The 23,552-nt window shown below is 43.7% G+C and overlaps 1 protein-coding gene and 1 pseudogene across 2 annotated transcripts; both read left to right on the top strand.

Annotated features, from left to right (window-relative positions):
• The first annotated feature begins 101 nt into the window (after nucleotides 1–101).
• LOC311109680 (nuclear receptor subfamily 4 group A member 2-like) lies at nucleotides 102–3,580 on the top strand (annotated as a pseudogene). Its single transcript has 8 exons — nucleotides 102–305; nucleotides 470–554; nucleotides 777–1,669; nucleotides 2,157–2,286; nucleotides 2,448–2,599; nucleotides 2,714–2,916; nucleotides 3,055–3,233; nucleotides 3,324–3,580. The product of its transcript is annotated as a nuclear receptor subfamily 4 group A member 2-like (transcript).
• A 9,697-nt stretch (nucleotides 3,581–13,277) lies between these two features.
• On the top strand, nucleotides 13,278–21,421 carry LOC311109890 (tubulin alpha chain-like). The gene is made up of 4 exons (XM_084152907.1): nucleotides 13,278–13,447; nucleotides 19,218–19,440; nucleotides 19,590–19,738; nucleotides 19,895–21,421. The coding sequence occupies exons 1-4, from the start codon at nucleotides 13,445–13,447 to the stop codon at nucleotides 20,870–20,872; spliced, it is 1,353 nt and encodes a 450-aa protein (XP_084009033.1). The 5' UTR covers nucleotides 13,278–13,444; the 3' UTR covers nucleotides 20,873–21,421.
• Nucleotides 21,422–23,552: the final 2,131 nt, after the last annotated feature.

A 23,552-nucleotide genomic window follows, 5' to 3' on the forward strand; every position in this document is an offset into this window, starting at 1 on the left:
CTAAAAAATGTTTTACATTCTATTGTATTATATTCTGTACTCTATCATGCGTTTACAGTTGTATCTGATACATCCATCCTTGGAAGGGATTGGTGCGCGTAATGCTCGATGACGTTCAGTGTCTTTGGCACGTGGGCAGCGGTATTCCGACTCCGAGCCACATAAACAAAGGCACATTGTCTGTGTCACCCGCGGCCAGTCTAGTAGCCAGTTGGAGAGGTGCATGGCCATCTGCCCCGTTCTCTTCACAATACTGCATTTGCAATTGGATATGGATACAGCGGAGAATATGTAATCCTCTAATGGTGCACCGGGTGACACTTTAAGGTATTGGTTTAATTGTCTTATACTGTTGAAAACGAAATATACATTCTAACATTAATGTTATCAGAAAGTAATGACCTGCTTATAAATTAATATCTTTACAGGTTTGTAATTTTGTGACAGATTTGTTCGATTTTTTTTTTAGCAGGGAGCAAAATCGAGTGGATATTATCATAACTCCAGAAAGTGATTCAGACATTTTGTCTTTGAAAATAGTCATACAACTGAAGGTAAGACTACAAATAATGTTGGAGACGTTGCGCCTATTATATGCAATGCTTTTGCTGTTGGCACTTGTTCTAGAGAGTGGTGACGGTATAGGTTAATCATATACGTCTCGTGCGCTTTTACGCAAGCATTCTAATTTTCATGCGATGCATCTGCATTGGATGGGATTTGGCTTGACGAGGAGATCGATTGATATAAGCATATGTCTCCCTCTCTCATTGTAGCAGCTATGCCGTGCGTCCAGGCTCAGTACGGATCGTCACCTCAAGGAGCCAGTCCCGCTTCGCAGCAGAGCGCAAGCAGCTTCCACGCCGCTGGAGAGCACCACAGCCACAACTGTGACTTCCTAACGCCCGAGTTTGTCAAGTTTAGCATGGACCTGACCAACACAGAAATCACATCAGCCAATACCACCAATCTTCCAAATGTCGGTGCTTTCGTGGACAGCTACTGTAACAATTCCAGCTATGACGTCAAGCCCCCTTGTCTATTCCAAATGCCCCATCCGGGGGAGCAGTCATGCATCAAAGTTGAGGACATCCCCATGTACCACCAGCAGAGTCACCACCACCAGCCGCATCAGTCCGATGAGATGGTCACTCCCCCTGGGTCTGTTTACTACAAACCCCCCTCTCCACACACACAGACCTTCCAGAGTCCACCCAGCCACTCGTGGGATGATTCTGGATCTCTGTACAGTTTTCACCAGGACTACTTGGCGGTGGCGCACAGGATGGACCAGCGGAAAAATGCCATATCCAGATTCTCCTTGTTTTCTTTCAAGCATCCCCAAAACGGTAGTCCTTTGTCGACGTGCCAGATGAGATTTGATGGGTCCCTCCAGGTGTCTGTGAACCCGGATACCTCAGGCAGGTATCATGGCTTGGAGAGCCAGAGCATCTTTGGTTCCAGCGCCCTAAGGAAACAGCACAGGGTGGGTTCCCCCTATTCGTTCCAGCTCGGTCACGGACATCACTATATGGATAACCAAGCACCGTCACCTCCTAGCCAAGGATCACCCACCAACACGGATGCTTTATGCGCCGTGTGTGGGGACAGTGCCGCCTGTCAGCACTACGGCGTGCGCACCTGCGAGGGCTGTAAGGGATTCTTCAAGGTGTGTTTCATGAAATATCTGCGGGGATTGTTATACATTTAGAACTAACGGTCAACTAACATGCCTTATAAATGTATTGTAATATTTAGGCTACTGATTCATTGGGTTGTTTGTTGGCTCCTGATACAATGCTTAATCTGGAAACCTCTTCGTCATGGCAACTAATTAAAATCCCTTCAAAATCAAGAACCTTCATCTCCTTGCCTTGCCAATAGAGGACTGGGAGAGGGTAGAGGGTCCCCAGGGAACTTCATATTATGAGTGGCCACGGAACTATATTTACCCACTGTCTGCCTCGTCCGCTGCTATGATGCATTACGCAGCTGGGAGAGAATGGGGCAGACTGCAACGCCATGGCTATTCATTTCCCATTGTCAATATCCGTGGCAAAAGTATTTTAATGGCCATCTTTGTTCAATGTATCAAAGCTTCAGGTGGCAACGCATCAAATGGCAATTAATGTGTCCTCCTCTGTGTTTCTTCGCAGCGCACTGTCCAGAAAAATGCCAAGTATGTGTGTTTAGCTGGGAAAAACTGTGCAGTTGACAAACGCCGGAGAAACAGGTGCCAATACTGCCGTTTCCAAAAGTGCCTTGTAATGGGAATGGTGAAAGAAGGTAAGGTTTGTTTTACTTCTTATAACGCACAACTTTACGCATCTCCTTTAAATGTATTTGCACATTATTTTTAAGCAGAAAGCGTGTAGTACGATATGTTTTTCAAAGCATAATAGTAATTATTAAACAAAACAACTTAATTTATATTCTTCATTATTCAGTCGTCAGGACTGCCAGTTTAAAGGGTCGACGGGGCCGGTTACCCTCCAAACATAAAATTCAAGACCCTTTGCCACCTGTCAGCATCCTTAGCGCGCTAGTGAGGGCCCATGTGGACTCCAACCCGTCCTTGTCTCGACTGGACTACTCCCGAGTAAGTACGAGCCTCGGTCATGCAATCCCCATCACTTTACGCACTAGTTCATTAATAAAATAAGTCATAAAATACACTGTTGAGCATTGAGTTCAACTTAACATCACCTTCTAGTTCCAGAATAATCATGACAGCCAAATCACCGGAGATGACACGCAACACGTACAGCAGTTCTACGACGTCCTGACCGTCTCCATGGAGATTATCCGCGATTGGGCGCAAAAGATCCCAGGTTTTACCGATCTGCCGAGACCGGACCAAGATCTCCTTTTCGAATCAGCCTTCCTGGAACTCTTCGTTCTGCGTTTGGCTTACAGGTATCTTATACAATAGCATATCAAAAAGTGCACCAACATAAATTGTCATTTTACGCACAACAATTACACGCGTATCCATTTGATCTTATTGCCAAGTCGGTATCCGAATCCTAATCATGCGATGCTATCATATTACAGGTCCAACCCTGAGGAAGGGAAGCTCATTTTCTGCAACGGATTGGTTTTGCATAGGCTTCAGTGTAGGCGCGGCTTTGGAGAGTGGATTGACACCATAGTGGAGTTCTCTGCAAACCTTCAAAGCATGAATATAGACGTTGCAACATTCTCCTGCATATGCGCCCTTGCCACAGTAACAGGTAGGTTAATAAAACCATATGTTCTGAATGTATGCGCCTAATGCCATTGGGTTACGTTTTGAAACGAATTGCACCCTGTCATTGTTACAGAGAGACATGGGCTGAAGGAGCCCAGGAAAGTAGAGGAACTTCAGAACAAGATGGTGAACTGTTTGAAAGACAAAGTGACTTTTAACGATGGAAGTGTCAGTCGACCAAATCACTTGTCAAAACTCTTGGGAAAGCTGCCTGAACTTCGCACGCTTTGTACACAAGGTCTGCAGAGGATATTCTACTTGAAACTGGAAGACTTGGTCCCGCCACCTGCGATAATAGACAAGCTTTTCCTCGATACTTTGCCCTTTTAGGTGCCATGTCAGATATGCGAGGTTAGGCGAGGTTAATATGGCCATTTTTTAGTTCCCTATATCACGCATTATGCATTTTCTCTCCATTTGTTTTTCACTGTTTTTGTACCTACCTCTTCATAAGAGCACTTGATCATGTTTATAGGCCTACATGTCTGCATTGCCAGACGAAAAAAAGAGACAACACAACATTTAAGATGTATTTAATTTAAACAGAATAAAGAGTTAGACAATATCACAATATCGTCGACTTCTGAAGAACATGGATGTCTTCAACTATTTGGTCTTGCTTTGAATTGTGAGTATATTAATTTGATAACTAACTTTTTTCGATAACTATGTTGTTGTATGTTGACACTGGATAATGTATATGGAACATATATGCCTGAACGTATACAGATTGATTTTTTATCAAATAATTTATGGGAGATGTTTTATGTAGGGCTATTTATTGTCTTGTCACACCTGGACTGTGGTACTATTGCATTTGAATTAATAACGTATACTGCTAAATAATCTAACGTTTGTAAATGTGTTCGTCATTTTATTTGGTCGGGGGCTTACAATGTCAGATTTTTCCATGCAAAATAAAATTCAGGCCGTTTATTACACATTTAAATGAAACATTATTTATGATGGCAATTTATAAGGATTTCTGACTTTATTTTAGTTGCTGAAATATCGTCATAAATCATCAAACACGATAACGGGAAATATGTTGTTAAATAGTAGCCTACTAAATAGTTTCACATTTTTCTTGTCCACAGATTTGTCTGACAATCATTGATTGATTATGGACTAGTGTAACAGATGTGATTCAAATATTTGTCATCATATGGTCAGAGGATACATAACCAGACCTAATGTAAAATGTTAACTATTCCCAACATAAATTCACAAATAAATAACATTTCTCCTACACTGTTTCCTCTCCAGTAAAGTGAATGTTATAGCCTATTTTTCTACGAAGTGTGATTTCTCCGGCAACAACAATACGAGGAAAGGGTCATTCTCCTCAGTAGAGATTGAGTTGAAGATTGACTATTGCTACGTGCTCTGTTATTACACATGGATTTATCATGAACCATAATTTCAATCAAATAACAATGTTATTGTTTAAAAGCGTCTGGTAAATGGCATATATTATAAAACCGACAACGGTTTGACAATATATGCCATTTATCAGACACTTTTTATCCAAAGCGACTTACAGTCATGCGTGCATACATTTTACATATGGGTGGTCCCGGGAATCGAATCCATTACCCTGGCGTTACAAGTGCCATGCGCTACCATCTGAGCCAAGAAAGATTAAATAAGACTCGCGTTATGGACGGTATGAACAAATTGCTGGAGTGTGTGATTTGACCTGTTATATAATAGTTTGCGTGACATTTCCAAACCAAACCCTCAGGATACGATTGGCATTAATGAAACACGCACACAAGCCAATGTTTTTCAGTGTTGGCGTGCAAGTAAACACATTGTGTCCTGAACTAAACATTTCACAGAAGAACTAAATAGCATTATATACATCTGATTTCAGCTCCCTATATGTGCAGTCGCTCTTCCAGGATATTGATAGAAAATGCCTATTGCACATTGGGGGAGGGCATATAGATGAAAACTGCCTCTTCTCAAATATGACATCTCTTCTGTCCTGTCTGGAAATGTGAACCATTGATTCTATAGCCAGTAAAAGGTCTTATAACAACGATTATACTCACAAGAGGGTTTAATAGGCTAGAGATCAATATAAACTCTGCTCTCTGCACCGGCCTGTCATGCAGGCTGAAATGCTAAGATAAAGTAATCAATATTATCTGTGAAATGTCAAATTTATGATAATGGTGTGGATGAAGAGTGGCAGGCAGGGCCTTCCCAGAAGGACAGGCTCTTGTTAGCATCAAACCCCTTACAGCCTACAACATCATGAATGGTAAAAGCGTGTGTGTGGGTGGGGGGGTTGGGGAAAGCAAAAGTCTTGATGTTGAAGGCTGAAGATTGGGGACGTTGCTGATATTCCAAACAGACCGTTCCATTCAAAATTGATTTAACCTAATCCATTATACAATAATCAGTTATCAACCACAACTTTTTCATGACAGCTATTTTCTAGGCTTGTGTGACCCTTCAAGTGCCATGCCATGCCATTCTGGTAAGGACGATAGCTTATCTCAGGAGTAAAACTCTATAGGGATTTCTAGGGGTCTGAAAACTTCTGTTGTGGTCTGTGTGGCCCACCTTGATCTCAGTGTAGAGCTGCCTTCAAAGCCCCTAAGCCCTTATCATGGCCAGCCCAGAATCCCCTGCACCCAGGCCACTGTAGTGTCCCTCCTCCATGTGGGAAAATACTATGATTTAATCTATAGCAGATAGGGAGGGAGAGCTGAACGTTAACAACCCCAGCCTCTATCCAAATCGATGTTCTGAGACATGAAACAAGATGAAAGTCTGGGGTGATGAATATGAGGAGCTTGATCAAGGTAAGTCAAGACATTAGAACCAGTCTTGCTTCTCAATGTTCTCAATGTTTAAGTTACCAAACCCCTACAAGCATTACAGTGTCTTTTCTGTGTAATTGCCCACTGGGATTTAAATTGGCTCAGCAAGCAACTGTGCATCCCTAGAGATTTCAACAATTAAAAAGTATTACCTCGCCCTGAGGACAAACCCCAATCTCAATGTGTACAGATCATTGTAGAAATTCTAGAACTGTGAAGACAACCAAGTTAATCCTCTGCGTGGCGCAGTGGTCTAAGGCACTGCATCTCAGTGCTTGAGACGTCACTACAGACCCCCTGGTTCGATTCCAGGCTGTATCACAACCACAACTGGCCGTGATTGGGAGACCCATAGGGTGGCGCACAATTGGCACAGCGTCGTCCGGGTTTGGCCGGTGTAGGCCATCATTGTAAATAAGAATTTGTTCTTAACTGACTTGCTTAGTAAAATAAAAACAGGGACGGACTGGGATCAGAAATCGTCCTGTGCATTTCTAACACCGGCCCATTTTGTCCCTTGAGGCCCCCATTACTAGCCAAATAATGATACCATTTAAAAATATATATATATTTATACAGGCCCACTGGGCTAAAGATGGACTAACCCATCTGGCATTTGCCAGAATTGTCCTATATGCAGTCCGCCCGTGCCACTTAATAATTTTAGTTGAGGATCAGAAGGCATCTTCAGATACTTTATAAACACAGACATCCTTACCTCTCTTATTACCACAATATTCATTTTTCTGACGATGAATTTTCAACCAAACAGCCATGGAAGGTTTTGATTATGGTTGGTAACCAAGGAGATGGCATAGTTTATAATTACTCTAGTGTTAATGGTTATCCAGACAATTGAAGATAATTGGAAAGGATTAAAATGACGCTTGATGGGCCAAATCCTACCTTGTAATACTTGATACACGGGAACGTTTGGGTTACCCGAGCTAATATGAAGTCAGGACACTTAAATAGGACACTTGAAATGTAATCACTGGATTGGACAACAGCACTTGGGGGAACTAGGGAGAATAGGCTGAATACACAAGCCCATCCTGTTTGACTGTCTGGTGTAAATAGACCCCTTCTTTCCCAAAATAATTATTGTTTTCAAACCCTTGATGTTCCGTTTCATTACAAGATAGAGATTGTAACAATTACATTCATTACATGTTTGCGTACTTCAACTGATATCCTGGGACTGTGTAGAAATTAAACTAATTCTAATTAATCGTTACCCACATTTTATATAGCAGGGTACCTGGTCAACGTGATGGGTTTTTCCACATTAGATGAATATGCATCACACAGTAAATGGAGAAGCCAACTCGCCAACCAATAGCCTCGATGTTTAATCTGCTTCTCATTTTGTACCTGTGTAGTTATGCACGTGCACGTGCACACACACACACACACACACACATACATCCCCCCCCAAAAAGCTCTATCCATTACAGACAGTGGGCTGGTGTGTATGAGGTCAAACACAGACCCAGAGTTTGTCCGTTTGTCTAATAGGAGGGCGGTCCACAGGGAGGAGTGATTCTATTTGACCAGAGGTTGGCCAGACTGCAGGGGACACAACCTCCCATATCTCAATCTGTATGCACAAGGCAGGATTCTGACCTGGCTCCATTAGGGAGCTCCCACTAATAGATCCTCCAACCTGCACTGCAGAGAAATCAGAAATCACATTGCCCCTGTGCTGCAGTGGAAAGGGGGACAATACTTTAGTAGCACAGCAAATCTACTTAGACCCTGTTAATTCATTGAGAAGAAAACATTTGGATTTTTAATAGTGACCTACATTTTCTCTCTCAGAGTGTATTATTGCACAGTGCAGGACAGATCCCCCCCCCCCCCCCCCCCCCCAGTGTCTCCCTATGGTTAGTGGTTTAGCAGTAGGATGCTACTAGGCATGGCCTGAGGCAGGTACAAGCACTGGGGTGTTCAACTGGCTAATGTATTCTGGTCAGTTAACCACACAGACATCACTGCTAATAGGCTTTATATCTCTCCAATGTCCAGACCAGCAGACCTGGCAGGACTGTGAAGCAGTAAGATCACTATGGTATTCAACTCATGGAGGCTGTTCTTCAGATTTAACAGTAAAATCAATGACAAATATAACTTTTGCCAACATGACTCAGGAATGACTAGTTCAGAAATCCACAAAAATATGTCTGCAGTGAGAACAGCACTTCTTGTAGCCCCTTTCTGCAGTCAAATGACCAAATTGCCCTCTAGTGGCCTCATGGGTGGAACGTTATAAATATTTTTCATAATTTCATAATTAAATAATATCATTAGTTTTTTAACTGCAGAAAACCCTGTGTTTCTTTGTAAATGGTTTTTTATATATTTCAGTCTTCTATGATGTACAGTACCAGTCAAAAGTTTGGACACACCTACTCATTCAAGGGTTTGTCTTTATTTTTACTATTTTCTACATTGTAGAATAATAGTGAAGACATTAAAACTATGAAATAACACATATGGAATCATGTAGTAACCAAAATAGTGTTAAACAAATAAACATATTTTTAATTATTCAAAGTAGCCACCCTTTGCCTTGATGACAGCTTTGCACACTCTTGGCATTCTCTCAATCAGCTTCATGAGGTAGTCACCTGGAATGCATTTCAATTAACGGGTATGCCTTGTTAAAAGTAAAATTGTGGAATTTATTTCCTTCTTAATGCATTTGAGCCAATCAGTTGTGTTGTGACATGGTAGGGGTGGTATACAGAAGATAGCCCTATTTGGTAAAATACCAAGTCCATATTTTGGCAAGAACAGCTCAAATAAGCAAAGACAAACAACAGGCCATCATTACTTTAAGACATGAAGGTCAGTCAATCCGGAACATTTCAAGAACATAGAAAGTTTCTTCTAGTGCAGTCGCAAAAACCATCAAACGCTATGATGAAACTGGCTCTCATGGGGACCGCAACAGGAAAGGAAGACCCAGAGTTACCTCTGCTGCAGAGGATAAGTTCATTAGAGTTACCAGCCTCAGAAATTGCAGCCCAAATAAATGCTTCACAGAGTTCAAGTAACAGACACATCTCAACATCAACTGTTCAAAGGAGACTGCGTGAATCAGGCCTTCATGGTCGAATTGCTGCAAAGAAACCACTACTAAAGGACAGCAATAATAAGAAGAGACTTGCTTGGGCCAAGAAACACGAGCAATGGATATTAGACCGGTGGAAATCAGTCCTTTGGTAAAGTGAGTCCAAATTTGAGATTTTTGGTTCTAACCGCCATGTCTTTGTGAGACACAGAGTAGGTGAACAGATTATCTCTGCATGTGTGGTTCCCACCGTGAAGCATGGAGGAGGAGGTGTGATGGTGTGGGGGTGCTTTGCTGGTGACACTCTCTGTGATTGATTTAGAATTCAAAGCACACTTAACCAGCATGGCTACCACAGCATTCTGCAGCGATATGCCATCCCACCTGGTTTGGGCTTAGTGGGACTATCATTTGTTTTTCAACAGCACAATGACCCAACACACCTCCAGGCTGTGTAAGGGCTATTTGACCAAGAAGGAGAGTGACGGAGTGCTGCATCAGATGACCTGGCCTCCACAATCACCCAACCTCAACCCAATTGAGATGGTTTGGGATGAGTTGGACCGCAGAGTGAAGGACAAGCAGCCAACAAGTGCTCAGCATATGTGCGAACTCCTTCAAGACTGTTGGAAAAGCATTCCAGGTGAATCTGGTTGAGAGAATGCCAAGAGTGTGCAAAGCTGTCATAAAGGCAAAGGGTGGCTACTTTTTTGGTTACTACATGATTCCATATGTGTTATTTCATAGTTTTGATGTCTTCACTATTATTCTACAATGTAGAAAATAGTAAAAATAAAGAAAAACCCTTGAATGAGTAAGTGTGTCCAAACTTTTGACTGGTACTGTATATAAAGTGCGATATTGGGATGCAAACTCAAAATGGAATATATTTCAACTCTATATCTGACATGGTACAGGTGTCTTCTTTTTTTAAGCCCATAACCATGTGCGTGAGGTGTATACTTTTGTTTCAAAGTAGATTTGTTTAAGACTACCAAGAAACACTCTGTGTGACCCTGATTTGGCCCACTGCAGTAAAAGGTTAATTTGTCCTCCTCACAGGGAGACCCTGGTAAGGCAGGATAAATGGGGACCCTAGGTGGTATTCAACCCATGGATGTTGTTCTTTAGATTTAACCGGAAACAATGACAATATCATTGTTGCCAACATGACTCAGGAGTGACTGGATCAGAAATCCACATAAAAAAAATGTCTGCAGTGAGAACAGCACTTCTTCTAACGCTGTACCTGTTACAAGAACACACAACATATCTTGGGAGGAATCTGCCCATAAGCAATATGTACACTCTTAGAAAAAAGGGTTTCAAAAGGGTTCTTTGGCTGTCCCCATAGGATAACTATTTTGGGTTCCATGTAGAACACTCATCCTCTCTTCCTGGTTAGATAGAGGTGGTGGCTTGAAAGTGGTTGCTGATGCGTGAAAATATGTAGAGGCTATTTCTGCTTTGAGAGAATATATACGGAAAGCATAACTGAGATGCAGAAGAAACCTCTCTGAGATGTAAATGCCTCCAAAGCCATTGTGAGGGTGAAATACTCTGAATAAACTGTTTTGGAGTCAGCCTTTGCAGAGGGGGATAGTGTGAACTAGCAGGAGACGGGCCCTTTAGTAAAATAACACTGTCAGTGATTGACATGGCACACAATAGCCCCCATATAGGACATCAGTTTACATTCACATTCATGTTCTAGACATCAGTTTACATTCACATTCATGTTCTAGACATCAGTTTACATTCACATTTATGTTCTAGACATCAGTTTACATTCACATTCATGTTCTAGATATCAGTTTACATTCACATTCATGTTCTAGACATCAGTTTACATTCACATTTATGTTCTAGACATCAGTTTACATTCACATTCATGTTCTAGACATCAGTTTACATTCACATTCATGTTCTAGACATCAGTGATCAATGTTTCATTATGTGGCTAGGCACCCTACTGTAAAGAAAAGTGTTCTTGCTATAGATGCTACAAAACCACCATACCAGCATATACATATGCTATATAGACAAACGCTATAGATAAAAGAAAGAAAATAGAAAGAAAGTTGTTTAAACCCATTGCCAGTGGGTTAGGGTTTAAACCCATTGCCAGTGGGTTAGGATTTAAACCCATGGCCAGTGGGTTAGGGTTTAAACCCATTGCCAGTGGGTTAGGGTTTAAACCCATTGCCGGTGGGTTAGGGTTTAAACCCATTGCCGGTGGGTTAGGGTTTAAACCCATTGCCGGTGGGTTAGGGTTTAAACCCATTGCCGGTGGGTTAGGGTTTAAACCCATTGCCAGTGGGTTAGGGTTTAAACCCATTGCCAGTGGGTTAGGGTTTAAACCCATGGCCAGTGGGTTAGGGTTTAAACCCATTGCCAGTGGGTTAGGGTTTAAACCCATTGCCGGTGGGTTAGGGTTTAAACCCATTGCCAGTGGGTTAGGGTTTAAACCCATTGCCGGTGGGTTAGGGTTTAAACCCATGGGCAGTGGGTTAGGGTTTAAACCCATTGCCGGTGGGTTAGGGTTTAAACCCATTGCCAGTGTAACTCAAATACATAAGATAAGGGGAAAGAAATCCTTAGCCCCATAGTGTCCACCGTAGGAGGGGGAAACCGACGCACATGAAAAAGATTTTGATCTATCACTCCATCTATCTCAAAATACAGAGGGGGGAGAGAGAAATGAGTGGATTTAGGATGAAGAGCCTATCTGGAGGAATTCAGGCCTTGTTTGAGGATTATAACTTTTTCATTCATAGCCAAAAGCCAGAGAGAAGGGTGGTCTAATGCCTCAGGGGCCAGGGCCTATAGCACAGCTAACCACAGCTAACCACTGAGCTACAGTCCCCTGTAGCTCAGTTGGTAGAGCATGGAGCTTGCAACGCCAGGGATGTGGGTTCGTTTCCCACGGGGGGCCAGTATGAAAATGTATGCACTCACTAACTGTAAGTCGCTCTGGATAAGAGCGTCTGCTAAATGACTAAAAATGTAAATGTAAAAAAATTAGAGATAAAACTGAGCTCAACTGCAACAAAGTTAAAGTGGTGCAGTGGTCTAAGGCACTGCATCGCAGTGCTAGCTGTGCCACTAGAGATCCTGGTTCGAGTCCAGGCTCTGTTGCAGCCGGCCAGCAGGGATGTGGGTTCGTTTCCCACGGGGCGCCAGTATGAAAAAAACCATGTATGCATTCACTAACTGTAACTCGCTCTGGATAAGAGCGTCTGCTAAATAATGTAAAATTTATTTATTTCATTTATTAACCACAGAAACAGATGTTACTGGAATCACAACTGCCACATTGTTCATAAACAGAAATACAGCTCCAAAAACTGTCCCTTAGACACAGAACTAGGATAATTTTACCCTCCTCAATTCCTAATGGAAAAATTAGGGAGGAAAATACAAACCTGACCACAGATCAGTGTCTGCCCAGGGACAACTTTGACCTATTTTGTTGCAGACAAAAGAGCGTCTTCGTCATGGCAAGAACCAGCAAGCAGAACACTAGACAAGTCTGACATCTAGTGGCGAACTAGGAGCAACAAAATCGACGTCAGTTCAGTGCGCAAAGACAGAGAGGAAGAGGTGAAGCGAGAGAATTTACTCTGCCCAAAATCTGTCCGCGTGAGATATGCCCTTTTTTGTATGAGGGGTCTATAAGAGAGTGTCGAATTAGGTGAGGCTTATTTGGTCGAATAGAAGTTTCGTAATGTTTAGGCTGTTACAAATGTACTGATTTAAGTGGATGCACGTGGCATTCCGGCAACGATTTAGTTGTGCCTGTTGGCACACGCCCTCTCATTGGCTAGAATGGTCCCACCTGATCTCGCTTGCGTCATTGAGGAAATGTATATACATTGTTAAAGAGGTCACTCGGCTGTCTTGTCAATATAATATATCATCTTTGGTCCAGCTAACCTTTTCAGGCCTGTACTTTCCTTCCTAGCCTGAGGTCTAATCTGCGTATGGTGGAGTTCGTTTTACATGGCCCGGTGCTGTTAGTGAGGATTTCAGTTAAGGGCCAATGGAATGGTCAACAAAAAAAAACTCCGCCTACCCGGGCCATGTAAAACGAACTCGATCTATGAGAGAAGAGGGAGTGTCCAAAACTCCACCCCTGCCCTTCGCAGTTTATAAAAACAGATCGCAGTAACACACGCAGTTAAAACATACTCACGGAGACCCCATTATAGGTGCACTGTGAGAGGTTATACTACGAAATAATACTTTTATTTTTCTACGGAAACGAAGACAAACAGAATCAAAATGGTAAGACCTTTCTTTTTCCAACATTGCCTTTGACGCATCGGTTGTAATAATTTAAGGGTTTAGAGTTATATGAAATAGGCTACATTTCTAATGTTTCTATAGTCAATATTGTATAGTATAAACATTACTGTCTATAATACTCCAAGGTACAGCCTCCACTACGGCTCATCTGTTTTTATAGAATATTATTTCGCTCTGATAACATGGTGCGTCATGATAGGAGTATCCATTTTGCTGCGCGTTCAACTTAGCGCGCCGTTTTGCTTTTCAATTCGAACACGACTGGCGCAGTATACGAAACTATTACTAGAATGTATTTAATTGTTACATTTAGTCACCTGAGCCTTAATTGGCCTCACGTTTCCTATCAATAAATATGCTCACATGTATCTGCATTTATTATCAAAATGTTGTCATTTGGCGCTTGAAGCAGCTTCCTGCCATTTTGAACGGTTAAAAAGGAGTTAACCGTTTCCATATGCAGTGGCCGTGGGGCCAGTGTGGTTATGGGTGTGTTTGTTTGTTCTGCTGGTTTTAAATGCTGATGTGGCTCCCACGGGTCCGTGTGTATTCTGATGGGTGACTGTAGGCCTAGTCAGCTACTATTCCTGTTGCTCTAGTCTACTGCGCAATACTGGGAACATTCTGCCAATGTGGTATTATTCAGTAGTCAGAGCAAATGCCAACGAATACTAATGAACCACAAATATACCATCTACTGGAGTATTGCAGATTACATCTACAATGATTTTAAAAATTGTTTAAACATAATAGATTAATTGTATCAGTTGTGTCCCAATGTAACATTTCCCCATCACATGTTGCCACATGGATGTTTTTAGGACATGGCTCACATTTTATTACCTCACATCCTGCCCATATGACTTAATCATAAAATATGTCAAGAAATTAGACAAAGACCTCTCAGAAATATTTTGACTATGCATACATGCTTAGTCTTGATAGGGGCAACCTTCAGTAATCTGAAAGTGAAATCCGAGGTTAGGAGTGGTGCAGAGCACAAAGGATAATCATTTCTGAGTAGCACATGGCTGAGACTGTCTGATCATGAGGTTAATGTCTATACTACTAAATGAGGGTAAAAGAGCCTTAATTTATAATCCATTCCAGTTCATGTACTAGCACGTTACTCAGATCATAATGCAGTGTCTTCAAAAAAACAGTACACTCACCTTTGTTCCTAGCTTTGCCCATGACTAAAGAAGATTACCATGGCATGGGGGAGAGTTTATTTTGTCGCATGCCATCTAATTTCAATGTTATGAAAGGAGTGACTATTTGTTTAGGTGTGAAGTCCAAGCCATATGTTCCCTGCATAACACAAGGCCCTCTTTGCACTTTAAAAAAAAAATATAACCCCCTTAGGGGACAGAACAGGAAACTGGAGGGGGCGGGGGTTGCTTACTAGCTACTGAACAAGCGATTAGTCCACCAGCCATTTTGGTGCCAAGCGTCTCGGCGGACTTGCAGTAGCACAAGCAATATGTTAATCTAAACTGTACTCTACAGTCTATCGCCATTACCATGAGCTCAAAATACAGGAAATGGATACCATATAACCTAGCACTGTACATGTCACTGGGCCTGTATCTGGTAACCATTTGGTAACATAAATGGCCTGTTACGCCATGCGCAAATAGTTACCGAATCAACTAGCTATCACAATTACACATAGGCCTACACTAGGCTTACCTACAGGGTTTCAATTAGAGGTGTGTGGGGGGGGGGCTTTGCCGTAGAAAATCAGGGCAACCCCTGACAAATGCAACATGGTGGATGTTAGTTTCTTAAATCTGGTATGAACTAGGGCCTGCCTAAACATCAACTCTAACTGACCAAGCTAATGGTTCAGGACACCAAGTGGTTGTTCCCACAGAGAAAGGGGTCAGTGGAGTAGAATGGGGTCTGGAGGGGCGACCCACACAGAGGGGGGATGGTGAGTAATGATCGACACCTCCCTTTAAATAGCTGGCTGCAGTGCTGACCTAGCTGCCATACCCAAACTAGGCACACCCTCTCACATCCCTGAGCAATGTCACTGCTCCTCCCCCACCCATACCCAGCTTGTTCTGTCAAACTACAGGGCTGGAGAAATGGCTGTGTGAAAGTAGTTGCCCCAGTCTCTACATGCGCTGAGTCATAACAGTAGTAAATTAAGTGTGGAGGGTTGTAGAAACAAATGCAGAAAAAAATACCTTAAAATCACAAGGACCTCACTGTAGACATAGTTGGGTTGCTTTTGTAGATTCAGATCTAGATTTGAGGTGTTTCTTTCTGTAACGGTTCCTTAACTTCCCCTGACTATGGCAAAAAAAGAAACGCAACATGCAACAATTTCAGATATTTTACTGAGTTACCGTTCAGATAATAAATTAATTAGGCCCTAATCTATGGATTTCACATAACTGTGAATACAAATATGCATCTGTTAATCATAGATACCTTTTTTTAAAGTAGGGGCGGCGGATGAATGGCACGACAATGGGCCGCAGGATCTCGTCACGGTATCATTCAAATTGCCCTTGATAAAAATGCAGTTGTGTTCATTGTCCGTAGCTTATGCCTGCACATACGATAACCCCACACGATGCCATCTGCCCGGTAGAGTTAAAACCGGGAATCATCTGTGAAAAAAGTTGCATTAAATTTGAGAAACAAGCTATTTGTGCATACTAAAAATTTCTGATACAATTGACCTTGCTGCTACTGAAAGTTCAACCTAGCTTAAGGGAGATATTATTCCATCCTTCTACCAGAGGACAAAGCCTAGTTGGATGGTGTGCCTGTTCTCCTGTTACTGTGGCAGGTTCTCCTGTTTTTATAGTTGGGCCTTCCCAAATCAACACAATTCATAAGGACTGGCAACACATACAACTTTACGAGGTGCGTCCTTCTCTTGGCGCGTCACACTCATAAACTTCTCTTCCGTGACTTTCTCGCTCCCTATCTCCCATCTCTGTATAATAAGCAATTTTGGCCAGACAGGTGTTGTGCGTACGTATCCAGCTCTGGTGCGCTGGTATTTAGAAATGATAAGCTTGTTATTATCAGCTTCGCTCATCCTTGGAGGCGCTTTCCCCTCATCCTGTTCGCTGCGAGCTGGAAATATTTCAGTAGGGTGTGGCGGGACTTTTGGCCTTGCCTCAGACTCGTCAGCTCCTGTTAACATTGTCGATAGCTCATTGACGCGCTGAAGGGGTAGGGTTGCCTCTTGCCAACCCTCCCAGTTCGGCCTTTAGTCTAGTGAGGCCTAATCAGACTTTACCACCACTTTTTTTAATCACATTTTTATTGTCTCTACTGACCTCGGTCCAAGTTAGTATTCCAATGAGGGTGAGATATCGAGGGGGTGTATCTCAATCTAAAGTGGCTTCCTCTCATCAAGCCAGTGGAGCCTAAATGAAAGGAAGATGAGAGTAGGCCATAATAAACTATTGGGATGCACCTTTGGTGTAGTGTGATAACACATTCAGTTATTGTTTCTTTTGTTAAGGCTGTACAGTGTCTTATCGACTGGGTGGCGTCACTGCAGCCTAGGCTCAACTATGCTGCCGTCTGCCAATACTGCATTGCAAAATTGGCTCATCTCTCGCACAGGCACATGACCTGCTGTTTGGTCCTTAGTGAATCTAGATCTCAAGCGCCACCTTGTGTCCATAACATGTGTACACTACATGGCCAAAAGTATGTGGACACCTGCTCGTCGAACATCTCATTCCAAAATCATGTTGGTCCCCCTTTGCTGGTATAACCACCTCCACTCTTCTGGAAAGCCTTTCCCCTTGATGTTGGAACATTGCTGAGGGAACTTGCTTCCATTCAGCCACGAGCATTAGTGAGGTCGGGCACTGATGTTGGGCGATTAGGCATGGCTCGCAGTCGGCGTTCCAATTCATCCCAACTGTGTTTGATGGGGTTGAGGTCAGGGCTCTGTGGCAGGCCAGTCAAGGTCTTCCACACCGATCTCGACAAACCATTTCTGTATGGACCTCGTTTTGTGCACTGGGGCATTGTCGTGGTGAAACAGTATAGGGACTTCCCTAAACTGTTGCCACAAAGTTGGAAGCACAGAATCGTCTAGAATGTCATTGTATGCTGTAGCGTTAAGGTGTCCCTTCACTGGAACTAAGGGGGCTAGCCCGAAACATGGAAAACAGTCCCAGACCAAAGTCACAGAGCTCTTCAGTAAGACCATTGTTTGTCTATGGAGATTGCATGACTGTGCTTGATTTTTATTCACCCGTCAGCAATGGGTGTGGATGAATATACTGTATGTAAAGTACACTGAGTTTACAAAACACCTTTTCTAATATTTAGTTACACCCCCTTTTGCCCTCCCAACAGCCTCAATTTGTCGGGGCATGGCTCTACAAGTTTTCAAGTGTTCCACAGGCATACTGGCCCATGTTGACTCCAATGCTTCCCACAGTTGTCAAGTTGGTTGGATGTCCTTTGGGTGGTGGACCATTCTTGATACACACAGGAAACTGTTGAGCGTGGAAAACCCAGCATACGTTGCAGTTCTTGACCCAAAGCAGTGTGCCTGGCATCTACCATACCCCATTCAAAGGCACTTAAATATTTTGTCTTGCCCATTCACCCTCTGAATGCCATACATACACAATCCATGTAAATTGTCATGAGGCTTTAAAATCCTTCTTTAACCCATCTCCTTCATCTACACTGATTTAACAAGTGACATCAATAAGGGCTCATAGTTTTCACCTGGTCAGTCTGTCATGGAAAGAGCAGGTGTTGTTCATGTTTTTTACACTCTTGATAGATCAGTTACATGGCCTCAGACTAGGTTAATGGCTATGTCAATACCGGTAGTCACCCGTTAAGATGTGGCTAGGCTTCTGAGATGGTAGCTGCATACAGTTCAGTATTAAAGTAGGGCAGATCTGACTCACTGCAGAGTTAGCTAAGCCATGCTAGGAAGAACAGTGCAGTCATAGTCCCATTTCAACACACTGCTAACAAATTGGGTCACCGTGCAAATATACACACAACTCATAACTTTGGCTCGTAACTCTGGCGGCTTGCTCATTTGTCACTCAGACATGGGCAGGTTCCGTTTATTTCCTCTGTTAGTGTAGAGCAGTGGTTCCCAACCTTTTTCCATTACTGTACCACCAACTGAATGTTGCTCTGCCTGAAGTACCCCCTCATGAGCATTTTACCAGTAAAAGCCTATAGTCTTATGAGTCTTCTCAAGTACCCCCTGTGTATAGGCCAAGTACCCCCAGGGGACCTAGTACCCTGGGTTGGGAACCACTGATGTAGAGTGCTACCACTTGGTGGTGAGAAACAGCAGTAATACAAGTGTGAAAATAGATGCCCAAATCCTTAATCGACCTCAAATAAACTCCTATGCGTTGAGTGGTTTGTCAGGGTGCTCCACTGACTCAATTTTCCATTGGCGTCATTGAAAGCCAAGTGTTTTTCCATCATCCAGTGCAGACTGTGCCGCCAATGCATCGGACCCTGTGGTCCTCTGTAGCTCAGCTGGTAGAGCACGGCGCTTGTAACGCCAAGGTAGTGGGATCGATCCCCGGGACCACCCATACACAAAAAAATAATACTTTTTGCACGCATGACTGTGTCGCTTTGGATAAAAGCGTCTGCTAAATGGCTTATTATTATTATTATTATTATATTATATTCAATGTGTTAATGTCTTTTATCCCTGTTCAAAGAAACCATAAATTAATTGTTTGACTAACCCTGTGTTTTCTTGTCTCTCCAGCGTGAGTGTATCTCTGTGCATGTGGGTCAGGCTGGAGTCCAGATGGGCAACACCTGTTGGGAGCTGTACTGCCTGGAGCACGGGATCCAGCCGGACGGCACAATGCCTAACAACAAGGCGGTCGGTAGCACTGACGACTCCTTCACCACTTTCTTCAGCGCCACGGGCATCGGGAAATACGTGCCCCGCGCCATCTTCGTAGACCTGGAGCCCACTGTCATTGGTTAGTATTTGAGGGACCATGCAGAGAAAATGCACTGACTGATTGACACTGGGGGATGTGTAGGAAGAGCGCTTCATCAATATGGTGGTACAGTTCAAAAGAAGCATCAAGAACAGACTAATTAACCCTGGTCTGTTCCCCTTTCTCAGATGAGGTGCGTACAGGTACCTACCGCCAGCTGTTTCACCCCGAGCAGCTGATCTCAGGAAAGGAGGACGCAGCCAATAATTACGCCCGTGGCCACTACACTATAGGCAAGGAGATCATCGACCAAGTGCTGGACAGGATCCGTAAATTGGTGAGGGGAAACCGTCAGATTTGATAGATTCAATGGTGATATTAGGATAACTCATGGATTTTTTTTGTGTGAATGTCTGATGAGAAAGGGTTTTAGCCTTGACTTAATGTGTCTTATCAGAGCTAGAAAACATGTCTGTTTTCTGTGTCTTGACAGGCTGACCAGTGCACAGGGCTCCAAGGTTTCCTGGTGTTCCACAGCTTTGGAGGAGGTACCGGCTCTGGTTTCACCTCCCTGCTCATGGAGCGTCTCTCCGTTGACTTCGGGAAGAAGTCCAAGCTGGAGTTTGCCATCTACCCTGCTCCCCAGGTGTCCACAGCTGTAGTGGAGCCCTACAACTCCATCCTCACCACCCACACCACCCTAGAGCACTCCGACTGTGCCTTCATGGTCGACAACGAGGCCATCTACGACATCTGCCGTAGAAACCTGGACATTGAGCGCCCCTCTTACACCAACCTCAACAGGCTCATCAGCCAGATTGTCTCCTCCATCACCGCCTCTCTCCGCTTCGACGGTGCCCTCAACGTGGACCTGACAGAGTTCCAGACCAACCTGGTGCCTTACCCCCGCATCCACTTCCCCCTGGCCACCTATGCCCCCGTCATCTCAGCCGAGAAGGCCTACCACGAGCAGCTCTCTGTGGCTGAGATCACCAACTCCTGCTTCGAGCCCGCCAACCAGATGGTAAAGTGCGACCCTCGCCACGGCAAGTACATGGCGTGCTGCCTGCTGTACCGCGGAGACGTGGTGCCCAAGGATGTCAACGTGGCCATTGGCAACATCAAGACAAAGCGGAGTATCCAGTTCGTGGACTGGTGCCCCACAGGTTTCAAGGTGGGCATCAACTACCAGCCACCCACCGTGGTACCAGGGGGTGACCTGGCCAAGGTCCAGAGAGCTGTGTGCATGTTGAGCAACACCACAGCCATCGCTGAGGCCTGGGCGCGTCTTGACCACAAGTTCGACCTAATGTACGCCAAGCGGGCATTCGTGCACTGGTACGTGGGCGAGGGCATGGAGGAGGGAGAGTTTTCTGAGGCCAGGGAAGACATGGCTGCCCTGGAGAAGGACTACGAAGAGGTGGGCATCGACTCATTCGAGGAGGACGGGGAAGAAGGAGAGGAGTATTAGGAGAGGAGGAGTTCAAAGGAGGGATGGGTCCTCTGTTGGCTTACGTATCACTGAGAGATAGAACTGCCTTTTACTTGACCATGAAGTGGGGAATGGCCTGCTCCTTCCATTGTTGTCTAACGCCATCAATCATGTTTTCTTCACCAAAGACACCACGTCCATTCATGTCTGACAATCTTTTCCTAGAGGGTTGACTATGGAACCATACAGAACCTTGAAGATTAAGCTGTCTCCATGAACATAATGTTTCCTTTAAGTTAATGATACTTCTGCGCTTTCAGATCTATCCTAAACACTAAAGTTACTGCCAAACAAAAAACTAGCAAACTAAACCCCATGGTGTTGGGTCTTAATGAATGTAATTCAGTAACTCTCTTGGAGGATTATTTTGCATTGCATGTTAAGCTACCCCAAAATAATTTATTGGTTTTATCCCTATACAGATTCTATTATTTTCTTTGCCATGGCTGTTATTTTAAGAGTTATCACATCAGGTTACTGTTGTGGCTGTAGCCCCTCCTTTGTAAATAAAGTTGTTTTATCTCAGTTCATCCTGTTTTCCCTCCTTTTTCAGTGGTTAAAATCAATCACAACTGCCTCTCAGTCCTGACCTGAGGTTTCATTTATAATTTCACTAAATTACTATTAAAGGGCAACATTATAAAACATCAGTCTCTGCAATTGAGCACACAAATGGACTGGTAAGTAGCCGAGCAGTCCTGGGATATAAATGTAGCAGCAGGGTGCCTTGAAAGAAGATTATGGTCGAGGTAACGCATTATCTCAATTGCATACTCCTGGTGTCATCTTCTCAACCCATTGGCTACGAGAGCCAGAGGTCCCTGCCTTCTGACCTGCTCCTCAATGTGTTGTGAGGAGAATCTTATCTTCACAGAGACTGGTAATGGGGAAGGATTTTCCCCATAATGTCATTTATTTTATTTAGATTGTTTACAGAATATCCTAAAGGTGACAAGTGGAGACATGGATAGTAAACTAATTTCGACTATTGAGACTCACCTCAGTAAAGTTGAGTCCACTGGGTGGTGCTCTGGTTTAATAAAATACTTGATTTTTCCAGCGGAAGAGGCGAATCGAGAAGTTTTACTCAGCCCACTAAAATAAGATCAAAGTGAGGACTTTTGTATGGAGGTCAATAAGTGTCGAATTTGGACATCAAAACCTTTAATTACTAATTTGCTACGTGATGTTTATTTGATCGAATATAAGTTTCGTTATGGTTAGTCCCGTGGAGCTCAGTTGGTAGAGCATGGCGCTTGCAACGCCAGGGTTGTGGGTTCGATTCCTACGGGGGACCAGTATGCAAATGTATGCACTCACTAACTGTAAGTCGCTCTGGATAAGAGCGTCTGCTAAATGACAAATGTAAAATGGTTAGGTTGTTACGAATGCACTGATGTAAGTGGACGCACTTGGCATTTCGGCAACGACTACAAAAATACTTGTCACATGCTTGTAAACAGGTGAGTACACGTAGCACTAGCCTAACAACCGGCAGATGGCAATATTAAGTCGTTTCCTCTTATCATTCAAAGGGAAACGCTTACTTATGGGCACGAGAGAAAAAACTTACTCATGGGCTCCCGAGTGGCGCAGCGGTCTAAGACAAGTGCTTGAGGCTTCACTACAGACCCCCTGGTTCGATTCCAGGCTGTATCACAACCGGCCGTGATTGGGAGTCCCATAGGGCGGCGCACAATTGGCCCAGCGTCGTCCGGGTTTGGCCAGTGTAGGTTGTTCTTAACTGGCGTGCCTAGTTAAATAAAGGTACTAAAATAACTTGTATTCGCATGGCCAGGGACGGCCTGTTCAATAGGGCGATATGGGCGACGCACTGCCAAACGGGAAAAGGAAGGGATTTTTTTTCTAATCAATTATATCACGGCAACAGTAGTTATCAGTGTTGTAATCTGATCTGACTGCCACTAAATGTCAAATCAGGCTAAAGTCGTGCTTCAAATGGCCCCGCCCGTTTTTGGGCGATTTCAGTCAGGTTGAAAATCGCCCAGAAGTCTCTCATAGCCTGTCATGTAAAATCTATTTTTTTCAAATTTTAAAGCTTTCAATACATTCTCTATGGGTGTCTGTGGGCTTGCACTTACGCGCTTTCGTCATACGTGACGTAACCATGAACGTAACTAAGCAAATAGCGGCTAGCAGCGTCTCTTTGCGACCTGCAGTGTGGCGTTATTTTATGTTTTTAATTTGTACACTTAGTGGCGTTATTTTATGTTTTTAATTTGTACACTTAGTTTACAAACATTCTGCCAACCATGGATTTCGAGTGGTGGGTTTTGGACTGATCTTGTTGATCGTGTACATACCCGCTACGAACGGACTAAATAATGAAAACGTTGCTGGCAGCGGAATCCAATACAGCTGGGAGACTTGGCTGGATGACAGAGTCCCGGACAGAGAAGTGGAGCCGGCCGGCTTCACCCTGGTCGGAGCGGACCTCGATCTGACAGTCACAGGGAAAATCGATCCTGGTAAGAGAGCGACTCTGTACCCCCGAGCCCCGACATTGAACTGCTTTCTGTGTCACTGTGACCTTACTATCTGCCCCGTGAGTTCCCCCAATTGTTTGTTACCGTTGTGTACTGTTGATAATCACAAGTTTACTGGAGAACTGAGACCAAGTAGAGACTTTGGACAGGGT

This window comes from Coregonus lavaretus, assembly GCF_964263955.1.
Source record: "Coregonus lavaretus genome assembly, chromosome: 35".
NCBI lineage: Eukaryota > Metazoa > Chordata > Actinopteri > Salmoniformes > Salmonidae > Coregonus > Coregonus lavaretus.

Bases quoted from the DNA above. Each gene is read 5' to 3' on its own strand.
- LOC311109890 (XM_084152907.1), top strand. The intron at 19,441-19,589 runs GTTAGTATTTGA...CCCCTTTCTCAG, and splicing joins CCTGGAGCCCACTGTCATTG to ATGAGGTGCGTACAGGTACC. The intron at 19,739-19,894 runs GTGAGGGGAAAC...GTGTCTTGACAG, and splicing joins TGGACAGGATCCGTAAATTG to GCTGACCAGTGCACAGGGCT.